General features: G+C 35.6%; 3 protein-coding genes across 4 annotated transcripts; 2 read left to right on the top strand and 1 right to left on the bottom strand.

Annotated features, from left to right (window-relative positions):
- Window positions 1-5,544: 5,544 nt before the first annotated feature.
- LOC110786118 (probable calcium-binding protein CML18) lies at window positions 5,545-6,860 on the top strand. Its single transcript, XM_021990643.2, has one exon. The coding sequence runs from the start codon at window positions 6,132-6,134 to the stop codon at window positions 6,624-6,626; it is 495 nt and encodes a 164-aa protein (XP_021846335.1). The 5' UTR covers window positions 5,545-6,131; the 3' UTR covers window positions 6,627-6,860.
- A 2,810-nt stretch (window positions 6,861-9,670) lies between these two features.
- On the bottom strand, window positions 9,671-11,562 carry LOC110786054 (probable pectate lyase 5). The gene is made up of 4 exons (XM_021990558.2): window positions 11,405-11,562; window positions 10,507-11,244; window positions 10,285-10,423; window positions 9,671-10,099 (listed from the first exon to the last, which is right to left on the bottom strand). The coding sequence occupies exons 1-4, from the start codon at window positions 11,506-11,508 to the stop codon at window positions 9,878-9,880; spliced, it is 1,203 nt and encodes a 400-aa protein (XP_021846250.2). The 5' UTR covers window positions 11,509-11,562; the 3' UTR covers window positions 9,671-9,877.
- Window positions 11,563-17,309: 5,747 nt separating this feature from the next.
- LOC110786117 (uncharacterized) lies at window positions 17,310-20,724 on the top strand. Of its 2 annotated transcripts, XM_021990642.2 has the most exons (7): window positions 17,310-17,555; window positions 17,806-18,710; window positions 18,875-19,030; window positions 19,120-19,590; window positions 19,678-19,859; window positions 19,971-20,125; window positions 20,327-20,724. In XM_021990642.2, the coding sequence occupies exons 2-7, from the start codon at window positions 17,811-17,813 to the stop codon at window positions 20,455-20,457; spliced, it is 1,995 nt and encodes a 664-aa protein (XP_021846334.2). In that variant the 5' UTR covers window positions 17,310-17,555; window positions 17,806-17,810; the 3' UTR covers window positions 20,458-20,724. The 2 variants fall into 2 exon arrangements, with proteins under 2 accessions (XP_021846334.2, XP_021846333.2); XM_021990641.2 differs by having other exon boundaries at window positions 17,311-17,555; window positions 19,120-19,859.
- The last annotated feature ends 2,507 nt before the right edge of the window (window positions 20,725-23,231 follow it).

The raw sequence follows: 23,231 nt of genomic DNA, 5'->3' as shown, positions 1-23,231 counted from the left end.
GGATGCAGATTTGGCATAATATTCAAAAATAATTATAACATTATTTCCTAAAGTATGAATTTTCATATGGAAACAAAAATTAGTGGAATTATTATACATAAATGGATATGAATGAAGTTATGTAGTTTGACAAACCTTCAATTATGACTTTATAAAAAAACTTAATTAAGTTCATGTAATTAATATGTGTACATAGTAGGTACTACGTAGTAAATACTATGGAGTACTCTGTTTCTCAAAGTTTTTTACATTTTAGAATGTGTGTTCAGAGTTTAGAGTATGAAAAATTTGAAAGTAAATTTATGCTCTTAGTCTCTTACATGATGTACGTAGAATAAAATATTTCATGCGAATTCTTGTTACATTCGTCTCGATTATATATTCAAAATATCAACTTTTTAATACTTTTTGCTCATATGAAATTGGATATGTTAATGGTCAAATGTTGCTTTGGAGTCCTTGTATAGTGAGTGTAAAGAAGTTTTAGGATCGGAGGTAGTATATACTTCCTCTGTTCTTTTTTATATGACACAATTATTTAGGCACGTTTGCCAATGCACAATTTCGAACACTAATATATTCAATTATAGATACAAAAAAATTATAAAAAGTTGATATTAAAAAAATATTCATTGAGACGAATCTAATAAGATCCCACACAACTAAGTTTTTTCTTAAGTATAAATCACAAAACGAAGTCAAAGGAACATTTATGAATAGTGTCCAAAACTCAATTGTGTCATATAAATAAGAATGGAGGAAGTATAATTTAGTACATCTGTACATGTGTCAATTAGTTTAGTTGATTGAAGTATTAGAGTTGTACCTAATGAAGTATGTGAGAGCATATCTCGTCAACATTATTTTTTTATTTCAAAATAAAGAATGGCTTGGGAACAAAAATTTGAAGAATGTTTGTTCGGGAAATGACCATATTGAGAATAAGGACACAATTGAATGAGTAATTTTAAGCTTAAAACAAGAAGTTTGAAGAACATTTTTGGAACAAACACTTTAAGAAATAGTGGTTGATTAAATGAAGGAAAATTTGTCAGAAAGACATTTTAAAATACAAAAAATTGTGATAAATGACCTTTTTTTTTTAAAAAAAATGTGATATAGGGCCTAATTCGTTTTTTTTTTTTTTTGTGTGTGTGTTGTGAATAAGGAACAAATGCTGTTTTCCGGTGGTCAACGCCAAATTTTTGGCGTTGACCGGCACGTGGCCTGCACATGTTCCTTTTTTAACATTTTTTATTTATATTTTAAATGATTCCCTCCAATTCCCCCTCCCCCCCTTACTTCATCTTCTAATCTTCTTCAACTTTACAGCTTCAAAGGTTTCAGTGAGAAATCAGTTGCAGGATTTTGCACCATTGTTGGATTGCTAGATCGATCAAAGAAGAGAGAGCGAAAGATGATAAGAAGTAGGCTGCAATGGCTGAACACAGTAGTAACAGAACCACATTACTTCTTCCATTTTCTAATCTTCTTCTCATACCTTCCAATTCATATTTCTGTTTCTTCCATCTTCTCTCCCGACATCTCCCTCCGCCTTCTTTAAACAACAGGAAAGTCACATCCACATGCCTAACCTTTTTCTTAGTTACATTCATCTTGTATAATACAATCAGCAAAAAATTTAGCTCAATAACCCTAATTTCAAGACTCAAAAAATTGGGGAAATTTGAGCAAAAAAATTGGGGGTCTTACTGTTACCTTGTACGAAATTGCACGAAAAGCAAAATGGTTGCCCGAATTTGGTTGATTTGAACTGCAGAGAGGAAATTCGTGGATTGAAGGAGGAAGAAAATGGCGATGCAACAACTTGAGGAGAGAGTATCGAATTTTTGTTTTTATCTCAGTAAGTTAGTTGGGTCAGGTAGGGGGGGGGGGAATTGGAGGGAATCATTTAAAAAAGTAAATAAAAAATGTTAAGAAAAGAGCACGTGTCAGCCAACGCCGGAAAATTGGCGTTGACAACCGAAAAATAGTATTTGGTCCTTATTCACAACCAAAAAACGAATTGGGCCCTATATCACAACTTTTTTTTAAAAAATGTCATTTGTCACAATTTTTGAATTTTAAAATGTCATTTCTGATAAATTTTCCTTAAATGAATAGTGTTTTCACTTCTCACAACGCGATTTTTAATTTTTTTTTCCCCTTATAATGAACGTGTCATACTTATGTGAATGGTAACACAAAGTTTTGTGCATTAACTTATTGTTAAGTGTGGTTTTTGACTTGAGGAGTATGTTTTAAATGTTTGTTTAAGGCAAATTAGTACGAGAAGCATTGAAAATTTAACTAGTGTTGTAGAAATGTCAAATTAATGTAAAACGTGGTTAATCTATACTTAGTCTATACCTAGTATTTAAAAAGGAAAACCAATTACTATTATATGACAAGTGTCGCCTTCATCTTATTGATTATTATATGACAAGTGTTACCTCCATCTTTCATCCATATTTTTTTTTCTTCTTCCAATTTTCCTTTTGTGGTTTGTTATACGAATTACTTATTTTACATCTTCAACAACTCATTCACTTTATCTTACTCATTCAACATCAATTCACCATTTAATTGTTACATTTGATCACTCAACCTCTTCCCCTCCATTTCTCGCTTTAACACTTATAGTTCACCATCTAACTTATACGGATTATATTTTTCCAACTTTAAAATTTCACCTCTATATAAATCATGTATTCACACTAAAATCGCAAACCCTCAATAAAATTAGCACTTTAAAAGACGGCTTAATAACCATTATATAAGTGCCCGTTCAATGAACGGGCTCAAAGGCTAGTTATGTTTAAAGATAATCCAGAAATTGCATTATTTTACTGTATTGTTCAATTGTTTGGTTTCTTAATTGATACGTATATACTTCGTATAATTTTCACTTTGATCATTGGTTAAATCCAGTCACTTTAAACTTAACTTTGACACTAGGAAATTTTTTGAAGTCATTACTTGATCCTTGTCGCATTTTCTTTTGATTTTTGTTTCTTTGTTATTTGCCAACTTTTTCTCACTTTCTCATTTAAAACAAGCCAAAATTATTGCACCCACAAAAAAGGTGCGAATAAGTGATGGAAAAACATTTTATTTAGAGGATACCAAAGAATCGCAAGTAAAAGAGGAGACTAAAATGTTAACTTTTTAAAATTTCAAAGATTACTTCTATTCGCGTTTAGGCTTGGCTGGCCTAAATCATGATCGATTGTAAAACGCATGTAAAAGTGGGAAAACGACTTAAACAAACCATGGCCTAAATATTTCTTAAGTAAATGATAGAAAGACTCAAAATACGAGTATGAGTTTGGGTGGTATACCTACCCAAAATTAACAAAAAAATATGTACGAAGTATATATATAAAAAATAGGGTTTTTATTCGACGTTCTAATTCGCTAAAAACGTCCGCGTATTTTTGGTTAAAGTACACAATTACCCTTAGGTAGTGTTTGGATACTACCATTTCATTTGAAATGACTCATTTCAATTATTGGAATTCAAATGCTGACTTTCAATTCCAAATTCTCTGTTTGGTAAAACCTAGAATTTCAAATGGATCATTTCAACTTCATTGTGTTTGGATATTTCAGAGTAATAGAACATCAATTTCCGGAAGAAAAAAAACAAATTCTTGCTACTTCTTATTTTACGATTGATCTTCATTGCTTTCCACTTACAAAGTTACAAATACTATATCTTCTAGTTTTGAAGAAGCTTGTCATTCCTCAATCCCCTCTTCTTCGATTTTCACATAATTTATTGAAAAATTGGGAAATGCAGAGGATTTATAGTGGTGATATTCGAGAACGAGATCGACACAGTAATTGAGGAAATGAACGGCGCGGCTAGCCATCGGGTATGGAGGCAACAATGGAGATTGCAGTGGTGGTCGTGAGGGTGGAGGCGGCCGGTGGTTACGGTCTAACGGAGATGGTCTTCGTGAAGGCGGGTGGTGGACGTGGTTAGGGAGGAGAGAAGGTGATTGCAAAAGAAGAGAACGCGGTGGAGAACTGGCGGTTGAGGCCTCGACGCGGTGGTGGTCGGAGGAGATAGAGTGGGTTTGGGGAGGAGAGAGAAAATGAAGTTTCAGGTTTGAGAAACTGTTAAAAAAATGAAAGAAGATAAATGATGGGGTTTAGGTTGTTAGGTCATGAGGAGAGAGAGGATAGAGACAGCCAATGTGGAATTGAAATGATAGGGTTTGGGTTGGAATTTCAAATTCATCAAAATGGGCTTATTTGTTTATTGGCTTGGATTTGACCTAAATCCAATTCCAAATTCTAACTACTACCAAACAAGTGAATTGGGCCAATTCCATCATTTCAAATGAAATGATGGTTTTCAAACAGGCCATTAAGAAAGTTCAACCCCCTCCTCAATCACCCCTTCTCCTACTGCTGCTCATTCAGCTCCGGCAACCAAGACCTTCGCCGCCACCCAAACACCTCCACCTCCCCTCCCATAAACCGTCGATGCCGCTGCACCCACCCCCACCGCTGCACCCACCTCCACGCCGCTGCACCGCCTGCTTCCTCTCCCGCAAATTCGCCGCTAAGAGAAGAGAGGAAACGGCGAAGAGGACTAAGTTGAGCCAGCCGGAGATACCAACCTCCGCTGCTGCTGCACCCACCTCCCCTCCGATGCACGCCGCTGCACCCACCTCCCCTTCACTGCACTGCCTGCTTCCTCTCACACAAAACCTCTGCGAAGAGAAGAGAAGAAACGACGAAGAGGACCAAGTCGAGCCAGCCAGAGATACCCATCTCCGCTGCAGCTGCACCCACCTCTCCTTCGCCTGCGCCGCCGCCTCGAGTGGTAAGTGTTGATTTTTATTTTTTTATTTTTAATTATTGAACACGGAAGTGCCGCCCATAATTAGCGGCCGTGTCCATGGTCGTACCGCCTAGGAAAAGCGGCGACCACCATGGTTCAGCCGCAGATCTTGGGGGGGTGAACCATGGCCGGCGCCGCTTTTCCTAAGCGGTACAACTATGGACACGACCGTCAATTATGGGCGACACTGTGTAATTTTTTTAAAAAAATCTTTTTTTTAACACCCATTTCTTCTGAAATTTAATAAAAAAAATATATTTTAACAATTAATTATATTTCGTAGTACATGTAAATATGTTTTGATTTTTTAAAATTTTATGAATATATTTTTGAAATTGATTTTTAAAATAATAGAATTAATTCTGTATGAAATTAAAAGAAAGAGGTGGAGTAGATTTTATAAGGGCATAACCGTCTTTTTGTGTAACATACGCGGACATTTTTAGCGAACGAGAACGTCGAATAGCGATACACAAAAAAAATCGGCCTATTACTTTATTAAAAGGTTGGAGCTTTATACAAAGTATTTTTTAAAAGTAAAGTTTGATACACCTAACTCTACATCTCTCATATATCCGAGATTAAAATGGAGATACTCGACCCAAAACTCTATCTAATGTCAATATTTGTCGGCAAGGCTGGCATTCATATAATAAATTGACGCAAACAAAAAAACTGGTATTTTCAATCTTGATTAGCAGGTCACGTAAACACTCCTATAGTCCCCATTAATCATCATCTCCTTAATTAAAAAATGCACACCCTTTGATTTTGTCAAACTTTTTTTCTTAAATAATAAATCTTTAATCCTTCGAATCAAAGTTCCTCAATTAATTAAATTTTCCCGATTAACATTATCCGCTAAATAATTGAGAAGTATAATTACATTGAATAATTGGCAATTTTGGAATTGCTTTACCTTTCGGTTGATAGTTAGGGTTCCTAATCAAATTCAATTATGCAGTAGCAATTGTCGTTGACTTGCCACCAAATTGCAATCAACGTCAATTTTTTTGATTTCTGATTAACATCCGCCATCTTCTCCTTTTCCCCCCATTAATTCTGCCTCTAGATCCGTAATTACCCCATTTTCTCTCTCTTCCCCTGTTTTTCTGATCCGAAATTTCTACAAATAACCGATTTTTTCTGGAATTCAGCCAATTCTAGGTCAAAACCTTGAGTTTAGTTTTCTGGGTTTCACCAATCGCATTTGAAATATTCGAAATTCTGGAAAAATCGATCATCAGTAGACATTTAAGGGGGAAAAGACAGAGAGATGAGTAGTGATAAGGAAGGAGTGAAGCTAGACGACGAGCAAATCGCAGAATTGAGGGAGATTTTCCGGTCATTTGATCGAAACAACGATGGAAAATTGACTCAATTAGAGTTAGGATCGTTGTTGCGATCATTAGGGTTAAAACCCAGCGAAGATCAGGTGGAAACCCTAATTCAAGCAGCAGATAAGAACAGCAATGGGATGATTGAATTTTCGGAGTTCATCTCCCTGGTATCCCCTGATTTAATCCCAACAAAATGCCCTTACAGTGAGGAACAGCTTAAGCAGTTGTTTAAGATGTTTGATAGGGATGGCAATGGGTTGATCACTGCGGCGGAGCTCGCCCATTCAATGGCGAAGCTCGGCCATGCTTTGACCGCCGAGGAGCTCACTGGTATGATCAAGGAGGCTGATACCGACGGCGATGGTTGTATCAACTATCAGGAATTCTCTCAGGCGATCACTTCGGCTGCCTTTGATAATTCTTGGACTTGAATGGAGCTGGCTTTGCTGGTTTGTGAGTATTTAGACCCTCTTTTCTTGTTTCAAGGATACATGATTTTGTTCAGCAATTTTGTGTTGACCTTTTATTACTACATATATTGTCAGTTCCTGTGTTTGATCAAGGTTTATGTGGATTGTTTTTCGTGTTTTTTGGATGACATTAAGTGTTTATTTTGGAATTATTACTCTATCTGTTTGTATATATACCAGTGGTTTATAACTTTATATAGAGTTTCGATGTTCTTGGTTCGTTTCATCTGCCTTGTTTGTTCAAATCTTGGTATGCCTTCAATAGTGAGATTGCTTTTGATTGTTCAAATCTTGGTATGCTTTCTATAGTGAGGATTGCTTTCGTTTGAATTACTTTCAGAGTTTCAGGGGTTTATGCCTAAAGTACATATTACTGTATTAGTATTCAAAGTAGCCTCTTATGGTATTGAATAAACTTTGAAAAGCAGTAAGATACTAAGAACCTAATCTCCAGCACATTATTGACCAAACTTCTGCCCTTTCTGCTGCTTACAGTTTTTTTTGTGTGTGTCAACTCTCAATCCAGATATTAATCTTAAAATTGCTAGAAGTAGCTTGTTGGAAGCAAGAACAAAAAAGCTCCTTATTTTTTTTTTCTGTTATGGCTTATTCATAGAGCACCAAATTAGTAAGACAAAACTCATAAACAAAGAACATTCAAGTACAACTTATAATGAATTTCATTACTACTGATCTTTTAAAATCTGGAACAAACATCCATGTTTGCTTCAAAATACCCTGTTATAATTCTTGAAAATCAGGGATGAGCAACCTGAAGGGTCTGTCTTGTTATCAGTGCTTAAATGGCTAATGGAGAGGAGAAGAGCGATAAACATGGTAATCTACTTGTTATTAGAGTGAAGGAAACATTCTCTGATTCCCCCACAACCGAGCTTCGTTGTATGGTTCAGGGCGAGTTGGCAATAGCCCTGCCAAAAAAAGGAAGTGAAACATTTTAACAAAATTCTAGAGGCTAGTAAAGTACTCACTGTCAGGGGCGGACCTATATAGACCCCGAGGGGTCCAAAGGGACCCCCATTATTTTTGGAAAATAACTGTAAAATTGATATTGGGTAATTAATTACACTTGAAATATTTAAGTTATGTATAATTAACTTACGTTAGTGTCAAGGAAATACACTTGTAGCATAATGGTTGCTTGAATACTATATCACACATGGGACTTGGGTTCAAATCCTCGTAATGGAAGGCTAAATAGGATTTTTTATCCTTTTTTACTTTTTCTCCTTATCCTTTTACAAGTCGTTTTTCCGTCATCCCTTTTTTATTTTTATTTTCTCCTATAATGGTTCATGATTTTGCTTTTACAAAAAAATAAAATAAAGGATTGTTATTTTTTCTTCAAAAAGGTTTTGCAATTTCCATAACATGTACTTCTAATAATGTATTTTTATACTCCACTTTTATAGACTTACAGTTGCATGTTTCTTAGAATTAGAGGCTTAATTAATTCCTTCGTATATAATAGCATAATGCCCCATAAGCGTTAAGAATGATGTTCCTTTTTCTTATTAGTGTTTTTGTATACTATTTGTTCAGTAACAATTATTGTAATAAAGTAAATCTCTTTCAAATTATGATAAACTCGTTCTCTCATTTTAAATTGAAATTGCGCCAAATTATTGTTGTAATTTGAACTAAGTGTTGAGTTTTATTGTTTTGAAAAACCAAAATTAAAGATCATAAATCATCCACGTATTTTATTATAACATTTTTAATATCGTCTACTTACCTCTCAACATTAACCCCCCTACAAGAGCAAATATGAGAAATTAGAAAAAAAAAAAAAAAAAAATTGGACCCCCATTTATAAATTCCTGGGTCCGCCCCTGCTCACTGTCACGATTTCATCATAAATAGTTCAGTCGGGGGAAGGCTTACTCCTGCACTTCTTGGACTATTAACTAGGGATCTTGAACAGGGGATGATCGAGTGATCACGAGGAGAGAGAGTGCAGTAGAGAAGGAGGGGAAAAAGAGATACATTGCCATTCCCTTTTGGTTTTCTGTAGTTTGGTGGAAACGGGGAGAAGGTTATATAAGGACTATGTGCACAAGATAAATAATTTCTCCAGAAAATTGTTGGCATCTGCTGAACGCCTGAACCTTCAAATAACAAATTACTGAAATTGACCTCAAATTATAATGTCTTGGACCAAAACTTCCAACTAAATACTTCTAATTTAACTCCTTAGAATGAATATTTTGAATTTTAACTGTAATACCTAATCTTCAGGTATTTGATCGTTTTGGATGTATGTTATACTCATTCCACTCGGAAATTACAGTCACATATACAAATAAATATTGAAAAGTTGTAACATTTCTATAAATGGAAATAGTTTATTATTGGATTTCGAAAAATACCTATCAAATGGTTTACTTCGGGAGAGAGTATGGGGATCACGGGAAAGAAAGCTTCTACTCTGTATTATGTAGGGTATTTTAGTGTAATCATCATTCATGGTAAATATTTAATTATACGAAGTAGAAGGTTAAGATGAATTGGATGAAAAATGTAACTGATATAGACTTGTCAGCTTAATTTTCTTAGACCTTTCTTTTAAGGAAAAAAAATAAACACCATGTTGATGTACTGCAAGAAATTAGATTTACCTTAATCGAAACATTTATCGATTAAGGATCAGTGCACCAGGTGACACAATTTAACTAATGAACTGGTTATTGTTCTGGTGATACCTCGAATTGTTTGCGTTGCAACATGCAAGACCTGGTCGCTTATGTATAATTATGTTTTGTGAAAGTAAAGTTAACAATCATGTTATATATCGACTATAGAGTTCATCGGTTGAACCTTCGATGGTGTATAGCAGTTAGGTATAGTTTTTTGAAGGATACAAAAGTGCCTGGATCCTTGTTTTTCGCTTATAGTTATGGAACAGCGTGAATTTACCACAAGCATTCTTATGAAAAGAAGCAACAAAATGGGTGCAACAGTGCAACAGTGCAACTGGGAGAAACATGTTTCTTGAACATATTTTGATTAATCATTTGAACATATGTATAATGAACAACACATCTATGATTACTTTGTGATGAGGGGTTTCAGATAATGAAGCAATCTGAGGTTGTCTTCTTGTATTTTTTAATGTATGAAATCGGAAAATAAATAAATAAATAAATGAAACAATGAAATCATTGGTTGTTGGCCTATATGAGTCCAGAAATAGATCAACAGCTTCTGCTTTTCTGGCATTTGAGTACTCCTGCTGTCTTTGTCATTGAAGCCACCAGTGAAGCTGGTTGTGCACTTAAGCTCATAGCCTTGGCGTTAGGCGTGGATGATCCACTGCCAGATTTTACAAATCGTGCTCCATTTAGAAACAAATCACCTTCTGATGTCCAATTCCATTTCTTCCATTCATTTTCTGCTGCATTCTCGCGTTTAGTGACCTGTTACAACCCATTTGGTTAGTCATATTCAGGTAATCAGTCATTTGCTTCGGTTCAAGTCAGTTCAGTTTCAGTTTTTTGGATCTGAGCTCGTGTAATATCAGGTAAAACCCAGAACTGTGTCTGTATAAGTTATTACGGAGTAGTTTTCTGAAAGAACTGAGAATCAGAGAATGAAGAATCACCTCTTTGTTGGACCGGCTATCAGGAGCTAGGAATCTGTTGCCTTGACTGTTGATAGTTGGTCCTGCACTTCCTCCTATGGCATACATTCGCCACTGAGTGTAGTCGTTATTCACGACATGGAAATATCCATGTCTACATCTGTATAAACAGAGGATGAACAGAAACATATAAAGATTGCAGTAACCTTAAATTAATCATACACATTAATATAGTTTATATACCTAGGCATCCTTTGAACAAGTCCCTCTCCAAAATGATTAAAAGCTATAGTAACTTGCATGTTCTTGTCTTGTTTATGATTATCATTATGTCCCAAAAGCATAACCTTGTTATGATCTGTCATGTAGTTGTTAGATATGGTTATCGCGGTAGACCCGCGGATAGCGTCAATCAACCCATCCGTACATCTAGAGAGAGAGCAATGGTCAACCCAGATATTCCTTGAAGAAATGATGGAAATCCCATCACCATCTGATATGCTTCTCCAACCGAAACCTGTCGGGGATTTCCTGACATACGCATTCCCTCCACGCTTACAGTCGTGTATGTGAATCCCGTGTATGATTACGTTGTTGACCTTCTGTAACACGATGCAGGGTCCCTCGGAAATGTGCACATCAGTTCCTCTTCCATCTATGGTCTTGAAGGATCTGATCATCAACTCCTGTTGCAGCTTTATCACCATATCTGTAGCGAAAACTATCCATAACGGTTCGTCTTGGATGACCCCGTATCGTAATGTGCCTCTTTTTGGGTTGACCGCATCGTCACTCGGGTCATCTACCACGTAGATTTTACCCTTTTTACCCCCCATAGCATTTTTACCGAAGCCGATGGCACAGTTTGCCAACTGCTGCCGGTTTTTATCCCAGTTCTCGTCACACCTCCAGCAATCGTCGATCGGATTCCCCGACTGACACGAGGCGGCGGCTAAATTGCTATTAGTAGCATTAATCGCCCTGCAAAAAAGAAACACGACCCATGTTAGCCATGCATAGTGTTACTATACTACAAGATACGGGCTATATGAGCCGTTTAGCTAACACAAACACGATCCTGCACGATTTGAAGTACTAGTACGAGTACTAAATTCGTAACGTTGATTGATTCGTATCATACCCTTGAACTTGTTGAACTGTTAGTTCAGGATCAGAAACAGGGGATGAGTGAATAAACAGGGGGAAAGAAAGGACAGCCAACAAGAAAAGAAACAAGAAATGCATTGCTAGGATTGTGAGTAGCAAATTGATTTAAGTATATTTGAATTAAGAGAGGCAAAGTTGTTATGATGAAAATCAAAACGAAATTAGTGGAGGTTATAAAGGGGTTAAAAGATAGTTGAAATTAATTAAACCAATTTGCTAATTACAAGCCATGTTTACATACTTCGTTAAGAACTTAAGATATGTCCTTTTGATCATTTTTTAAAAAAAAGGGAAAAGTACACGAAAGCTAAGATATTTTGTCATTTCGGGCTTTCGATCATTGACTTTAGAAGAATGCTTAATAAAATCCTTGTTTTTGCCCATTATCTAACTTAGGCTCCGTTTGGTAGGGCGTAAAACATTTTCAAGGAAAACGACTTTCCATGACTCCCCTTTTCATTACGTTGTTTGGTTGGTTAAGGGATGAAAAATAATTTTCCATGACTCCCTCAAAGGTGGAAAACCCTTTTTCCATTAGAAAGGGAGGGAAACAACTTTTTTTATTGCCTCCTCACCTCCCTCTCCTTTCTTCCCCTCAATCTTCATCATCTTCTCCATTTTCCTTTAAGGTACCAAACAAAGGAAAACTAGTTTGGAATTGTGTTTTCCCTTGAAAAATGTTTTCCATAGAAATCATTTTACAATGAAAACATTTTACGCCTTGCCAAACGGAGCCTTAATCATGTGATTTATTTTCCTCAAGTGATGAATGATGTATCATCTCCCTGTTAACGCATTATCAGTAAATCACATCTTTATAGTTGATATGTCTTTATTTATTTTTCTTCTTTAATCTTACAATATTATAATAAGTGTCGTGATGAATCTTTATAAATTTATCTACAAAGCCACGTAAAAATGTGACATTTAGTTTTAGATAGAAAGTGTAATAATGTTTGCACAAATTGAGGACATAACCAATGATGAAATGATTATGTAGTTATACAATTAAAGGTAACAACATTTATATTCTCACGTACGTATGTTCATTCTATTCAAACATGTCATCAAATGTACAAAGTAATGAATAAAAGTTTCCCTTAAATATCAATCAAATATGTCATCACATAACAGGAGTGCGCAAGTGCAAGAGTGGTTGGCGATAATTGAAGAGGAGTAAAGAAAAGGGTGATAATTTGCGTAATTTGAGTTATACACCATGGTGCACAATGTTCACTATGCATTCTGGTGAACACTCATTAAATATCTAATGAACATGGAGAATGATTTCAATGTAAGCGTACAAGTGGAACATTTGAACTATAGATTATTTGGATTTGAACTATAAGTTCATGTACTATATGTTCTTTGGGTATGATCAATACGGTCTTTGTGTATGAACAATATATTCTTTGTATTTGAACTATATGTTCATTTATAAACAGGGTGCAGTGAACACTATGCACCCGGGGACATAACCACATTTTGGAAAAATTGAATGAGAAGGAGGAGTAAAGAAGAAAATGATATAAATTGGCTAAAGAATTGGGGGAAAATTTAATTTGTGGGCTCCACTAACGGTGATGTTAACTTTACCGTTAAAAAGTGGTAAAATGATTTCTTATTTCTTTTTTTAGATGGGAAAACACAAATACGGAAATTTTTAGGTGGTTTTTAATTTGGATCTGATTCGTTTTTTTAATTTTAATTTCTTGATTTTTTTAATTTGATTTTCGTTTTAAATTTGATTTTCTTTTTTTAATTTGATTTTCGTTTTTAAATTTTATTTTTGTTTTTAAATTTTATTTTCGTTTTTTAAACTGGTTTTTTTTCTAATTTAATTTTCGTTTTTTTTTATTTTCTTTTTGAAATTTGATTTGATTTTCGTTTTTTAATTTATTTTCGTTTTCTAATTTGATTTGATTTTTCGTTTTTTAATTTATTTTTGTTTTTTAATTTAATGTGATTTTCGTTTTGTAAACTGGTTTTGTTTTTAAATTTGTTTTTTTTAATCTGGTTATGTTATTTTCTTTCATTTTTATATTTTCCTTTTTTAATCTAATTTAATTTTCTTTTTTATTTTCGGTTTTTAATTTGATATTTCGGAATTTTATGTTTTATGTGGTTGTAGGTGATAGAAGATCTCAAGCAAATCTTTGAAGTGAGGAGCTCCAACAAAATCTTGTCTTATAATTTTTGTTTTAGATTAGATCAAGTATTATAAAATTTTTGACTCTATTAGATCTAAGTTGTTGATACAAGTATTGTTATTTTTGTAATAACTCTTGATGATATATATAAGGTTTGGTACAATTGCAACTCTCCCATACAAAATAATGGAGTGGGTTTTTAGGGCAAGGGGATGGGATATCGTGAACGGTGGGAGGTCACGGAGAATTTCTGGGTTTTATTTTGTTTGTGGATTAATAATATAAAAAGTTGTTTTGATTAAAGAATTTGCATTTTTGTTCGGTTGGAAATGGAAGATTGTCAAACTGAAAACTGATAACTGGAATGTCCAGTTACTGGTTTCAGTTTTTTTTTTTTTATTATTTTATTTATTTACCGACTACTACTACTTTAGTCGGAAAATAACCGACTAAAAAAGTGGTAAGTAATTTTTCGACTAAAGTAGTAGTCAGAAAATTACCGACCACTTTATTAGTCCGTAATTTTCCGACTAAAGTAGTAGTCGATAATTTTCCGACTATTTATAGTCGGAAACGTAGTCGTATATAAGTTTTTTCTGACTACATTTTAGTCGAAATTTAGCCAAACTCCGACCAGGACATCATCGACAATCTTTTTCCGACTACTTTTAGTCGGTAAACTTTTTTCCGATCAAAAACGCTCTTTTTCCGACTACTTTTGGCGGTCGGAAATTCGCCTTTTTCTCGTGGATCCATGTTATACTAGTCTTATATGCATGCGATCCATGTTACTTTTGGCGATCCATGTTATACTAGTCTTATAAGCACGCGATGCATGCAGGATTATATAAAAACCTGAAATTGTAGTACTACCGCTAAATATAAATATTAGATAAAAAAATGTTCACAAAGTTCATATTTTAAAAAAATAAGGTTATACTATACAATCATACATCTAAAATAGTGAAACAGAGTAATCATGTGTTTACTTTAATGTACAGTGTGACGACCTTAAAGCAGCTGTTCAAGAGATCACAACAATGCATCTTCAGTTCATTGTCATACACACAAAAATAAACCTCACACCGATATTTGACTAAAGATCACCTCCATAAATTAACAAAATTTACAAATTGTTCACACTTGAAATCATGTCTATATACAAATAGTTCAACCACAGTTCGGCCACATCATAAGCACTTAGTCATCTACAGGGTCTTGAGGAGCCTCCTCTTCACAGTACCCACAAAAAAACCTTGCATAACACACCATCAAAACCATATTAGTCAATCATGTATACCAAGTAGAAATATTTTGATAAAGGGTAATATGTCAGAAATTTGTCTTGCCCTCATTACTTGAAGTTCTGAAGGACACAAAATATAATAAATGCCCTATTGATAAAGGGAACATATTAGTAAACACTAAACAGTTTTTACTTTGCATGTTATGGTAGATTAGTGGGTCAACTCATGTATTCTGAAAACTAATCCACAAAATAAATACTAATGTCAAGAAAGATAACATACTTTTAAGAAAGGAGATAGAAGCTGGTGTTATCGTACTGACTCTTGGGCTGTTATCGTGCCGACTCTTGTCATTTTTAGTAACTTATCAACCCCACCATCTAATTAAATAATCTATCTAATATATCATATGTCCCACCACTCTATTAAACAAATAATTTCAGAATTACACCCTACCCCCACCCCTACATGATCCCACTTGTTTTACTTATAAAAATATCCACCTCAACCCCACTTGTTTTATTACTTTATTTCATACAATCAGGGGGCGGACCTACATGGTCATTGACGGGACCAAAGGGACCCCCATTTTCTGGGAAAAAACTGCAAAATTGTATATTAGTAAGGGTGAGTTTATCCCCCGACTCACCTCCAATCTTCAGACTCTGCCACAGTGCCACATCAGCTTTTCACTAACTTTTTCATTATCCAGACTCACACAAAACTCACCCTATCTTTACACATTATCCCCTGACTCACCTAACTCTTAAAATAATATTTTATGTATATATCTTTTTTTTGGTACATTTTCTAAATAATATTGAAACTATGTTTTCTTATATAAAAATTTGTTCATTATGTCGGGGCGGGGCGGGCCAAGCTTCGGTCCAATTTGTATGCCCAAAACCCGCTATTTTGAGCTAAAAATAGCGGGCTTTTCGAGCCAATTTCGGGATGACCAAATTTATAACTAAAATTGTAGTTTTGGTTGTCCAAAGCCCGTAAATTTTTAAAAACATTCGGGTCGGGGCGAGCCTTCTGCCCAAAACCCGGTAATTTTCGGACCTGGTCAGGTCGGGCCAACGGGTCAGACCCATGTTGATCAGCTCTAAAATAACGGGATTTATAATTCGAGAAAATAATGAAAAAAACAGAAAATGTTAATTTCGAAATTGACATATATTCCGTACAAATTAGAAACAATAATACAACATATTAAATTCAAAAGATCTAAAACATAAATTTAAAGGCAAATGAAACAAAATAATACATAAACCATCAATAATTTAGTTGGGTGAAATAAGATAAATTAAGTTTGATGATGTGGCATGATTTGATTGGAGGAAAAAAAGTGGAGTCTTAAGTGAGTATTGAGTGAGTCTTGGATTTTCAAACTCACTTCAAGACTTAGTGTAGACTTTTACCACATTATCCCAAGATTTAGGCTTGGGACTCATCTCAAGACTCCCTTCAAGACTAGGGATAAACTCAAATTAATGTCTGTTTAGAGAAACAAGGAATCTCTGTAGCTCAATGGTTAGCAGACTTGCCCAAACATAAGACTTTCCAACGCAAAGGTCTTGAGTTCGATTCCCGACTCTTGCATTATTTAAGGCTAGATTACTACATTTTTTTCCTTCACCGGTGACCCTTCAGTCTTCATGGTTCTTATACTCTAAAATATTTTTGTACTTATATTTTGATGTCTTCGTGATTTCTTCCTTGTACTTTTTTGTTTTTGTATTTGCAAAGATGTTAGTACTATGCTTTATATTTTATAATTGTTCTATTTTATTACCAATCAATGCCTTGTTCTAGTGGCCGGAAAGGATTTCACCTTCCAACCAAAAGGTTGGGGGTTCGATCCCTCGATCCCCACTAGGGACACTTTGAGGGTGGGTTTCCCTTATCATCCCCCCCGCTCTCAAAGTGTCTAACCTGTTAACACGGGTGGGTTGACCCGTGCGGGGTTCTGACCCGGTAGGGCACTTCATCTCTTACCTTAAAAAAAATGTTCTATTTTATTAAATTTTTTTGGGGTTTAATTATATAATAACACAATGACCCATAAATATTAAAAAAGATGTAACTTTTTTAAGAAACAAATATTCCGTAGTGTAGTTTTGTCATTGTTTTTTGCTACTTGTCAAGTGTAATTGTAATGAATCAAATTTCTTTTACCGTATAAAAACTCATTGTATATGTATACTCGTAATATTTTTTTCTTTTAAACGAATCGTTGTAAACTACGGTTGTAATTTGGACTAATATATTGATTTTTATTGCTATTTTCCGACCCCTTAATAAAAAAGGTAAAATAGAAGGATTACATAAGCACTTTTTTTTAAAAAAAAGTAAAAAAAATAAAAAAATTAGACCCCCAATTAATCTTCTTAATACCGTACACGACCAAGGATATCCCTTAAACAAACAAAAGAGGGAATAATGTTTAAGCTCCTTTAATGGTTCCTTAAAAAAAATAAAGTTGTGTAATGTTTATTTATGCCGTTGGGTGAAGAAAACGGGAGTTCAAAAATAATTAAAAAAAGACTTTTTACGCACTACTTCCGACTCCATCTTCTTCAATCTTCATCAAATCCAGATCTCTCTCCTCTTCTTGCTTCCCATAGCTTACCGTCGGCCAGCCACTCTAAACTTCAGTTGTTGGGTAAAGAAAAGACAAGCCACTCTAAACTTCAGTTGTTGGCTTCCCACTTTACATCATTCCGTAAGCATTATTCTTCTCCCTCTCTACTAGTACTCTCTCTATTCATTAATTACTTTGATTTCATTTGTTTGCTCTATACTCAATAGACTAGATAATTTTACAACTAAATTACAGTTATTTAAATTTAGGGTTGAAGTGTTGAACCGATACATTTTGGCTTTGGAATTTAAGAGAGAATTTGTTAGTAAGGTTGGATTTTCTTGAACTTATCAAATTCATGACTGAATGATAGTATGATTTGTTTTTGCAGAATAAATGGATTTTAGTAAATTGGAAAAGAATGTAGTTCGTATTGTAACAAAGAGAGATTCTAAACAGACCGGAGTCGAAAATTTTCGTAGCACTGGGACGATTGTATACGACGATGGTGTTTTAATGTTAATTTTAACGTGTGGACACGTGGTAAAGGATGAATTTCTGGATACTGTATCAGTTAATTTTGAGGTGCACTTAGACGGGGTGATGGAAAAAGCAAAGGTGATAACAAACATAGAAGACGCTGAGAAAGAAATTGGTGTCTTGAGCTGCAAATCCATTCCCGGTAGAACTAGAGAAATTTTGATGTTCGGAGATGGAAACTATGCGATAGGTCAAGACTTATTCATGATCAGTCATCTTGGTGGATATGATCGAAAAACACATGCCCAAGGAAGATTAGTGTCTTGTGAGCTGAGGGGTAAAGATATGAGGGGAAAAGATAAGAAGCTGCACAATGTTGAACACATCATCGAATGTGATGTCGAGGCGGGACCAGGTTGCTCCGGGGCCGTTTTTGTTGACAAGGAATGCAAAGTAGTTGCTGTATTTTTCGCTTCGACACACGTTCCCGTGTACAACGAAATACTTGAGATGGATTTTAAATCTCTTTCATCAACACATGGCGTGCAACTCGCTATTCCCATTGGGGTAGTATTTCAGGTAATCTCAGATGTACATGAAAGAAGATTCGGAGGGGGATTAATCGTTAATCAATTGAATATGAATGATGCGTTGAAAGATATTGCAAGTAGAGTATGTGATTCTTCGTCTTCATCCACTATCATTCCGTATGAACAACCACCTGAGTCATCACTTGACCATGATCAAAGTGTTTCGGAAGATTTGATCTATACCTTGTTATGGTGTCGTGTTCCAACAACCAACATCAACGATGAGGTAACTCTACATCTCAAATCACTGTGAATATTTCAAATTTTGGTTTATAAACTCAGTGAAAATTTGTTGTGGTGATGTTTTTTGAAATTTTGTTATTTGATTGTAACAATAATATAATTTTATGTTATCCCTTTTGCCTAAGTAATTTGGAATGTCCATACTAGGGTGCTAAGGTTGGTGAAGGAGAAGAGCTCCCTGGTCATAAGGTAATGGGAGATGATGCTGTAACCAGTCACTCCACATATGGTATTAGGCTTTTATGTCCTGGTCCCTATCATGGCATTTATTCAATTGAGGAGCTTGTGCAACTAAGTCATAAGGTACATTTGTGGTTACATGATATTTTGGACTTGTTTACTCGCATTATTTGAACTATGTAGTTGTTCTGACATGCCCTTTTCTAATTTAGCACCCCAATCCATCAGCCATAGTCAGTGTTAAACTTGTGTCTGAAGCTCGTGTCAGAGTGGTTGGTGCTGGGGTTGTCAAGAGGCATGTTTTGATTCCTGAACATGAAGGTGGTACTGGAGCTTCTCGATGGACAGACACACAGAATGATGGGTTTCCTTGGGAGATTGGCCCTGCTCAAACTCTGGTTGCTAAGTATTTTCAAGGTCACTCAGTTCTTCAAACAGACTGTCAACTGAAAACAGGAAGGGTAGATTTTTGTTTCAGCATTGTTTCCCTCATCACACTCGGATGCATAATGATGAGAAAGTGCCATAAGAACACCCGTTCTGTGGGCATTGTTACAATGGATCCTGTTCTCTGGGCAAAGTTTGCTGGTGAGCCTGTCCATGTAATCAACTTCTTCTTCATGCTAGCAGAGGAGTTCAAAGAGATTATGTTTCAACTAGGATTCAGGAAGCTTGATGACATGGTTGGGCGTTCAGTTATGCTTCAAGTTAATGAAGAAATGATGAACCGCAATGAGAAGCTCAAGAACATTGATCTCTCTCTTTTGCAGGAAAAGGAGTTAGTAGATGTGTTCAAGTGTCCTTCCTGGGTTCCTGATGTGCAAGAACATCCTGGTTTTGTTGCATATGAGTGTGAAGTGATTCAGTGTGATAATGGGAATGAAAGAATGAAAGACTTTACGGAGGTTATTCAATCTGCTCGGTGCATGGATTGTGGTACTACAAAACCAAGGTAAAACCGTTGGAAAAAAGGAGCAACTGTTGTATTATACCCTAGCTTTTACGGTCCAGAATAAGACATAATTAACTATTAAGTCTATAACTACTGTTTTGGTTACTGCAGAGATCTTCTTATTGAAGGGGGGGACTTGTCCGGAATTCATTTTTCCATGGCATTCTTACATGCAAATACTAAGAGCTTGCTTGACAGTAATATACAAGATGGTCAATATATCTCTGCCAATTGCATTTGTACATCTATTCGACCCTTGGCCACAGGTTGGGCGCTCCCTTCTATCTTTTTGAATTTGAAAAGTTGCTAATATTTTTCAGAGGGTTATAAACATAGTTTTATGCAAAGATTGATAAGGAATTCGTTCAAAAAGAGAGTTATGACTTATGATTATGGAGTCTGTCATATATGTTTCTTTTGCGCTTGCTTATGCAAAGATTGCTGCTAATGTTGAGTTTCATATTCAGGAGAACCCAAGAATGAGGCCGGCTTTGAAGGACAACTGGACAAATGTGATGCTTCAGCAGCCACAAAGCACAAAGTGATTGATTATGCATGCTTGAGTCACAAAAGAGCAGTGGTCCTCTTCCTTAATTAGTTAATTAGTTAGGGTCTGATGATAAACATTATTCTAACTTAGTTGATTTTCTTTAGTAGTATTCGGCTTTTAGTAGATTGTCTTAGAAACACTAAACAAGCTTGATGCCTTGATAAGGCGTTTAACTTTCCACGATAGTTAGGACAATATGTTATAGTGCTGGCTTGTCATGCATTTGGGAGGCTGTTGAAGCACAATATGTTATATTGCTGGCTTGGCCTACTTTGTTGGATTATATCTTCTTATTTGTTGTTTTACGGGGCTGAATTTTATCTTACTTTAACGTTACGGGGCTGTTTTGAGTTTTGATTTTTGAACCCTGAAAGCAAGGTAATGACTTTTCTTGATAGGTACCGTTTTGGGTTTTGAACCCTGAAAGCAGGGAACTCGTTTCATTACTCTAAAGTAAAAGGTGGACATGTTTACTTTTTCAGTCTAGAAAATTTCCATGTGGACATGTACTTATGTCAGCAGTTCTGATCTATCTCATGCTTTGTTGTGTCTTTGATCTCTCCCTCCATCCCATCTCATGAGAAATATTAGAGAGATAAGTGGTTGGTTGGTGTGGGTCATCCTTTTCTGAGTAATCCTGAGGTGAAACAAAAAAGGGAGTATTCCCTAAGGGCTTGGGCTCTGTGTTTCAATACTCCGTTTGTTTTTCTCTGATCATTTTGTAACAATCTGATTGCAAATGAAACGAGTTATGTGGTAAGCATTTCAGTTCTGTGCATCTGACTTTGGATTTTAACTTGATGACTTCGTCTAACATGTGATAAAATTCAGGAAGCAAGTAATGTTGATGGGAGATGGTGCATCAGATTAGGAGCCCGTCAACTGACAAGTTCTTTTAAGGGTCTACTGCTCTCAAGGTGAACTACTCATGCAAGGTTACTTTGTTCTTTTGGACTCACAATGCCTAAGAATTGGGTAAGTATGTATCTGATTGACTGATTTTCAAACGTCTGACTTTGCAGGCTCAATAGAATTCTGGTTCTTTTGATTTGCATATTTAATTGTCCATCTATGACCTAGTTTATAGGGCATCATATCCAGTTTCTTCCCTACTTGAGTTGGACATGTTAGCATAAATTTGAGTTTATTTTACTGGAACTAGTCGATAAATAGTAAAGTAAAGAGCTCACGAGGCTAGAATTGATGAGTTTGAATTAACTAGGATATCAAGGTTAAAGACCAAGTCAAAAAACTTCAGAAGTTGCAGACAGTAATAGTGTAGTCTCTGATATGTTCACATATACTGGGAGTGGGGTGAAGCAACAGTATCTTATTGAGAGACATAACTTTTGACAATCATAGACTACATCTTTATATGTCCTAACTACATGCAAACTTTAACTTAATTGGGCTAATTCATATTTAATCATTCAGGAGCAAACCCTTCATTTTAATTATTCCATATATCCATATCCTTTATGCTCCATATCGACCCACTAGTGGTATGCTAATTTAATAAATCAGATCACTTTCTTGATTTCTTATTCCCAGCATTTCATTTCACTTCAATGCAGGTAAATGCTAGAGCCAGTTATGGCCTCTCATTAGAAGGAACCTGTCCTCTACCAAGAAGTATTTGAAGTCGTGTCTGCCTAAACCATACCGCCCTGTTTTACTTCAACGGCAATCTGAGGGGAGCTAAAACGGATGCCGCTAATGCCATTGTTGTATGACCACTAACACTTGTTTTTTCTATTTTTAGACATTCATGACAAAAAGATATTGCTACTTATGATATATCCCCATTGTTATTGGTCATTGGTCATCTCCCTTGACCTTGTTTGGACTTGCGTATAGCTGGGTTAAATTGTATTTTAAATTAAGGGTCGCACCAATCACCAATAATACAATAAATTAGGGACATACGGACCTTCACTGGACCCTGGGCTAAATAGTGGGAGCCTTGTGCATTGGGTACAACCTTTTTTTCTGTCTAAGGTGATTTGTTACCCTGACCTCTCCACAAAAAGTAGGAACTACCATTACAAAACTTGTATTTATTTGATGGTTAAGTGTTATATCTTGAAACAAGGGTTCCTTTTGTTTTAATTGCATTAAAACCGAAGCAATTGTGTTCCCGCGGGCCCGGGAAGTGTAGATTCACCCCGGTGCGTATGAACACATATGTGGATTTGAATAGCTATGATTAAGATTCAAAGTTATCATCTTGGTTTGAGTTTAAAGAATTGTACAAGGAAAAGAAGCATTGGAGTACAAGGAGTCTTCTAGGCTTTAGTAGGAGTCCTTTAGTAGAAGCATTGGCTTTAAACACTGCCCTTTACCCCTATGATTCCCCAACTTTCCTCTACTTTGATTCCCTCCGGAATCATCTTACCCCCAAATTCTCTTTACCCAACTAACTTTAACTACCACCTTGACTATTCATTGCACCACAAAACCGCCAACCACCACCGACCGTCTATCCACTTCAAACCATCAAATCACCATCTAACCACCACCGAACACCGGCTATGCCCTTCAAATCATCTAATCAGCTCCACCCATAATACCCCACCACACCAACTGGAAAACCAAATCAACTCCACCATGAAAAGGAACATGACCACCCGAAACCGACTGTTTAAGTGCCTGCATTTATGCGGAGATCCAAACTAGAATCCCAGATACTATTTGGTCGGATAACAATTTTGAAATTTGAACTTGTGTGTATAAACCCTTTAAGCTTCACAATGAAGGTAATTTCTTGACAACTTGATCCATGGTAAAGATATGATGTTCCTTCATTCTTTATTTGCTGTAGT

This window comes from Spinacia oleracea, chromosome 3, assembly GCF_020520425.1.
Source record: "Spinacia oleracea cultivar Varoflay chromosome 3, BTI_SOV_V1, whole genome shotgun sequence".
NCBI classification, from domain to species: domain Eukaryota; kingdom Viridiplantae; phylum Streptophyta; class Magnoliopsida; order Caryophyllales; family Amaranthaceae; genus Spinacia; species Spinacia oleracea.
Note: the sequence above shows the minus strand (reverse complement) of the source record. Positions and strands in the feature narration are given on the sequence as shown.

Bases quoted from the DNA above. Each gene is read 5' to 3' on its own strand.
- LOC110786118 (XM_021990643.2), top strand. From the start codon at position 6,132: ATGAGTAGTGATAAGGAAGGAGTGAAGCTAGACGACGAGCAAATCGCA.
- LOC110786054 (XM_021990558.2), bottom strand. From the start codon at position 11,508: ATGCATTTCTTGTTTCTTTTCTTGTTGGCTGTCCTTTCTTTCCCCCTG. The intron at 10,424-10,506 runs GTATATAAACTA...CTGTTTATACAG, and splicing joins CTTGTTCAAAGGATGCCTAG to ATGTAGACATGGATATTTCC. The intron at 10,100-10,284 runs GTGATTCTTCAT...GGGTTGTAACAG, and splicing joins ATAGCCGGTCCAACAAAGAG to GTCACTAAACGCGAGAATGC.
- LOC110786117 (XM_021990641.2), top strand. From the start codon at position 17,811: ATGGATTTTAGTAAATTGGAAAAGAATGTAGTTCGTATTGTAACAAAG. The intron at 19,860-19,970 runs GTAAAACCGTTG...TGGTTACTGCAG, and splicing joins TGTGGTACTACAAAACCAAG to AGATCTTCTTATTGAAGGGG. The intron at 20,126-20,326 runs GTTGGGCGCTCC...TTTCATATTCAG, and splicing joins TATTCGACCCTTGGCCACAG to GAGAACCCAAGAATGAGGCC.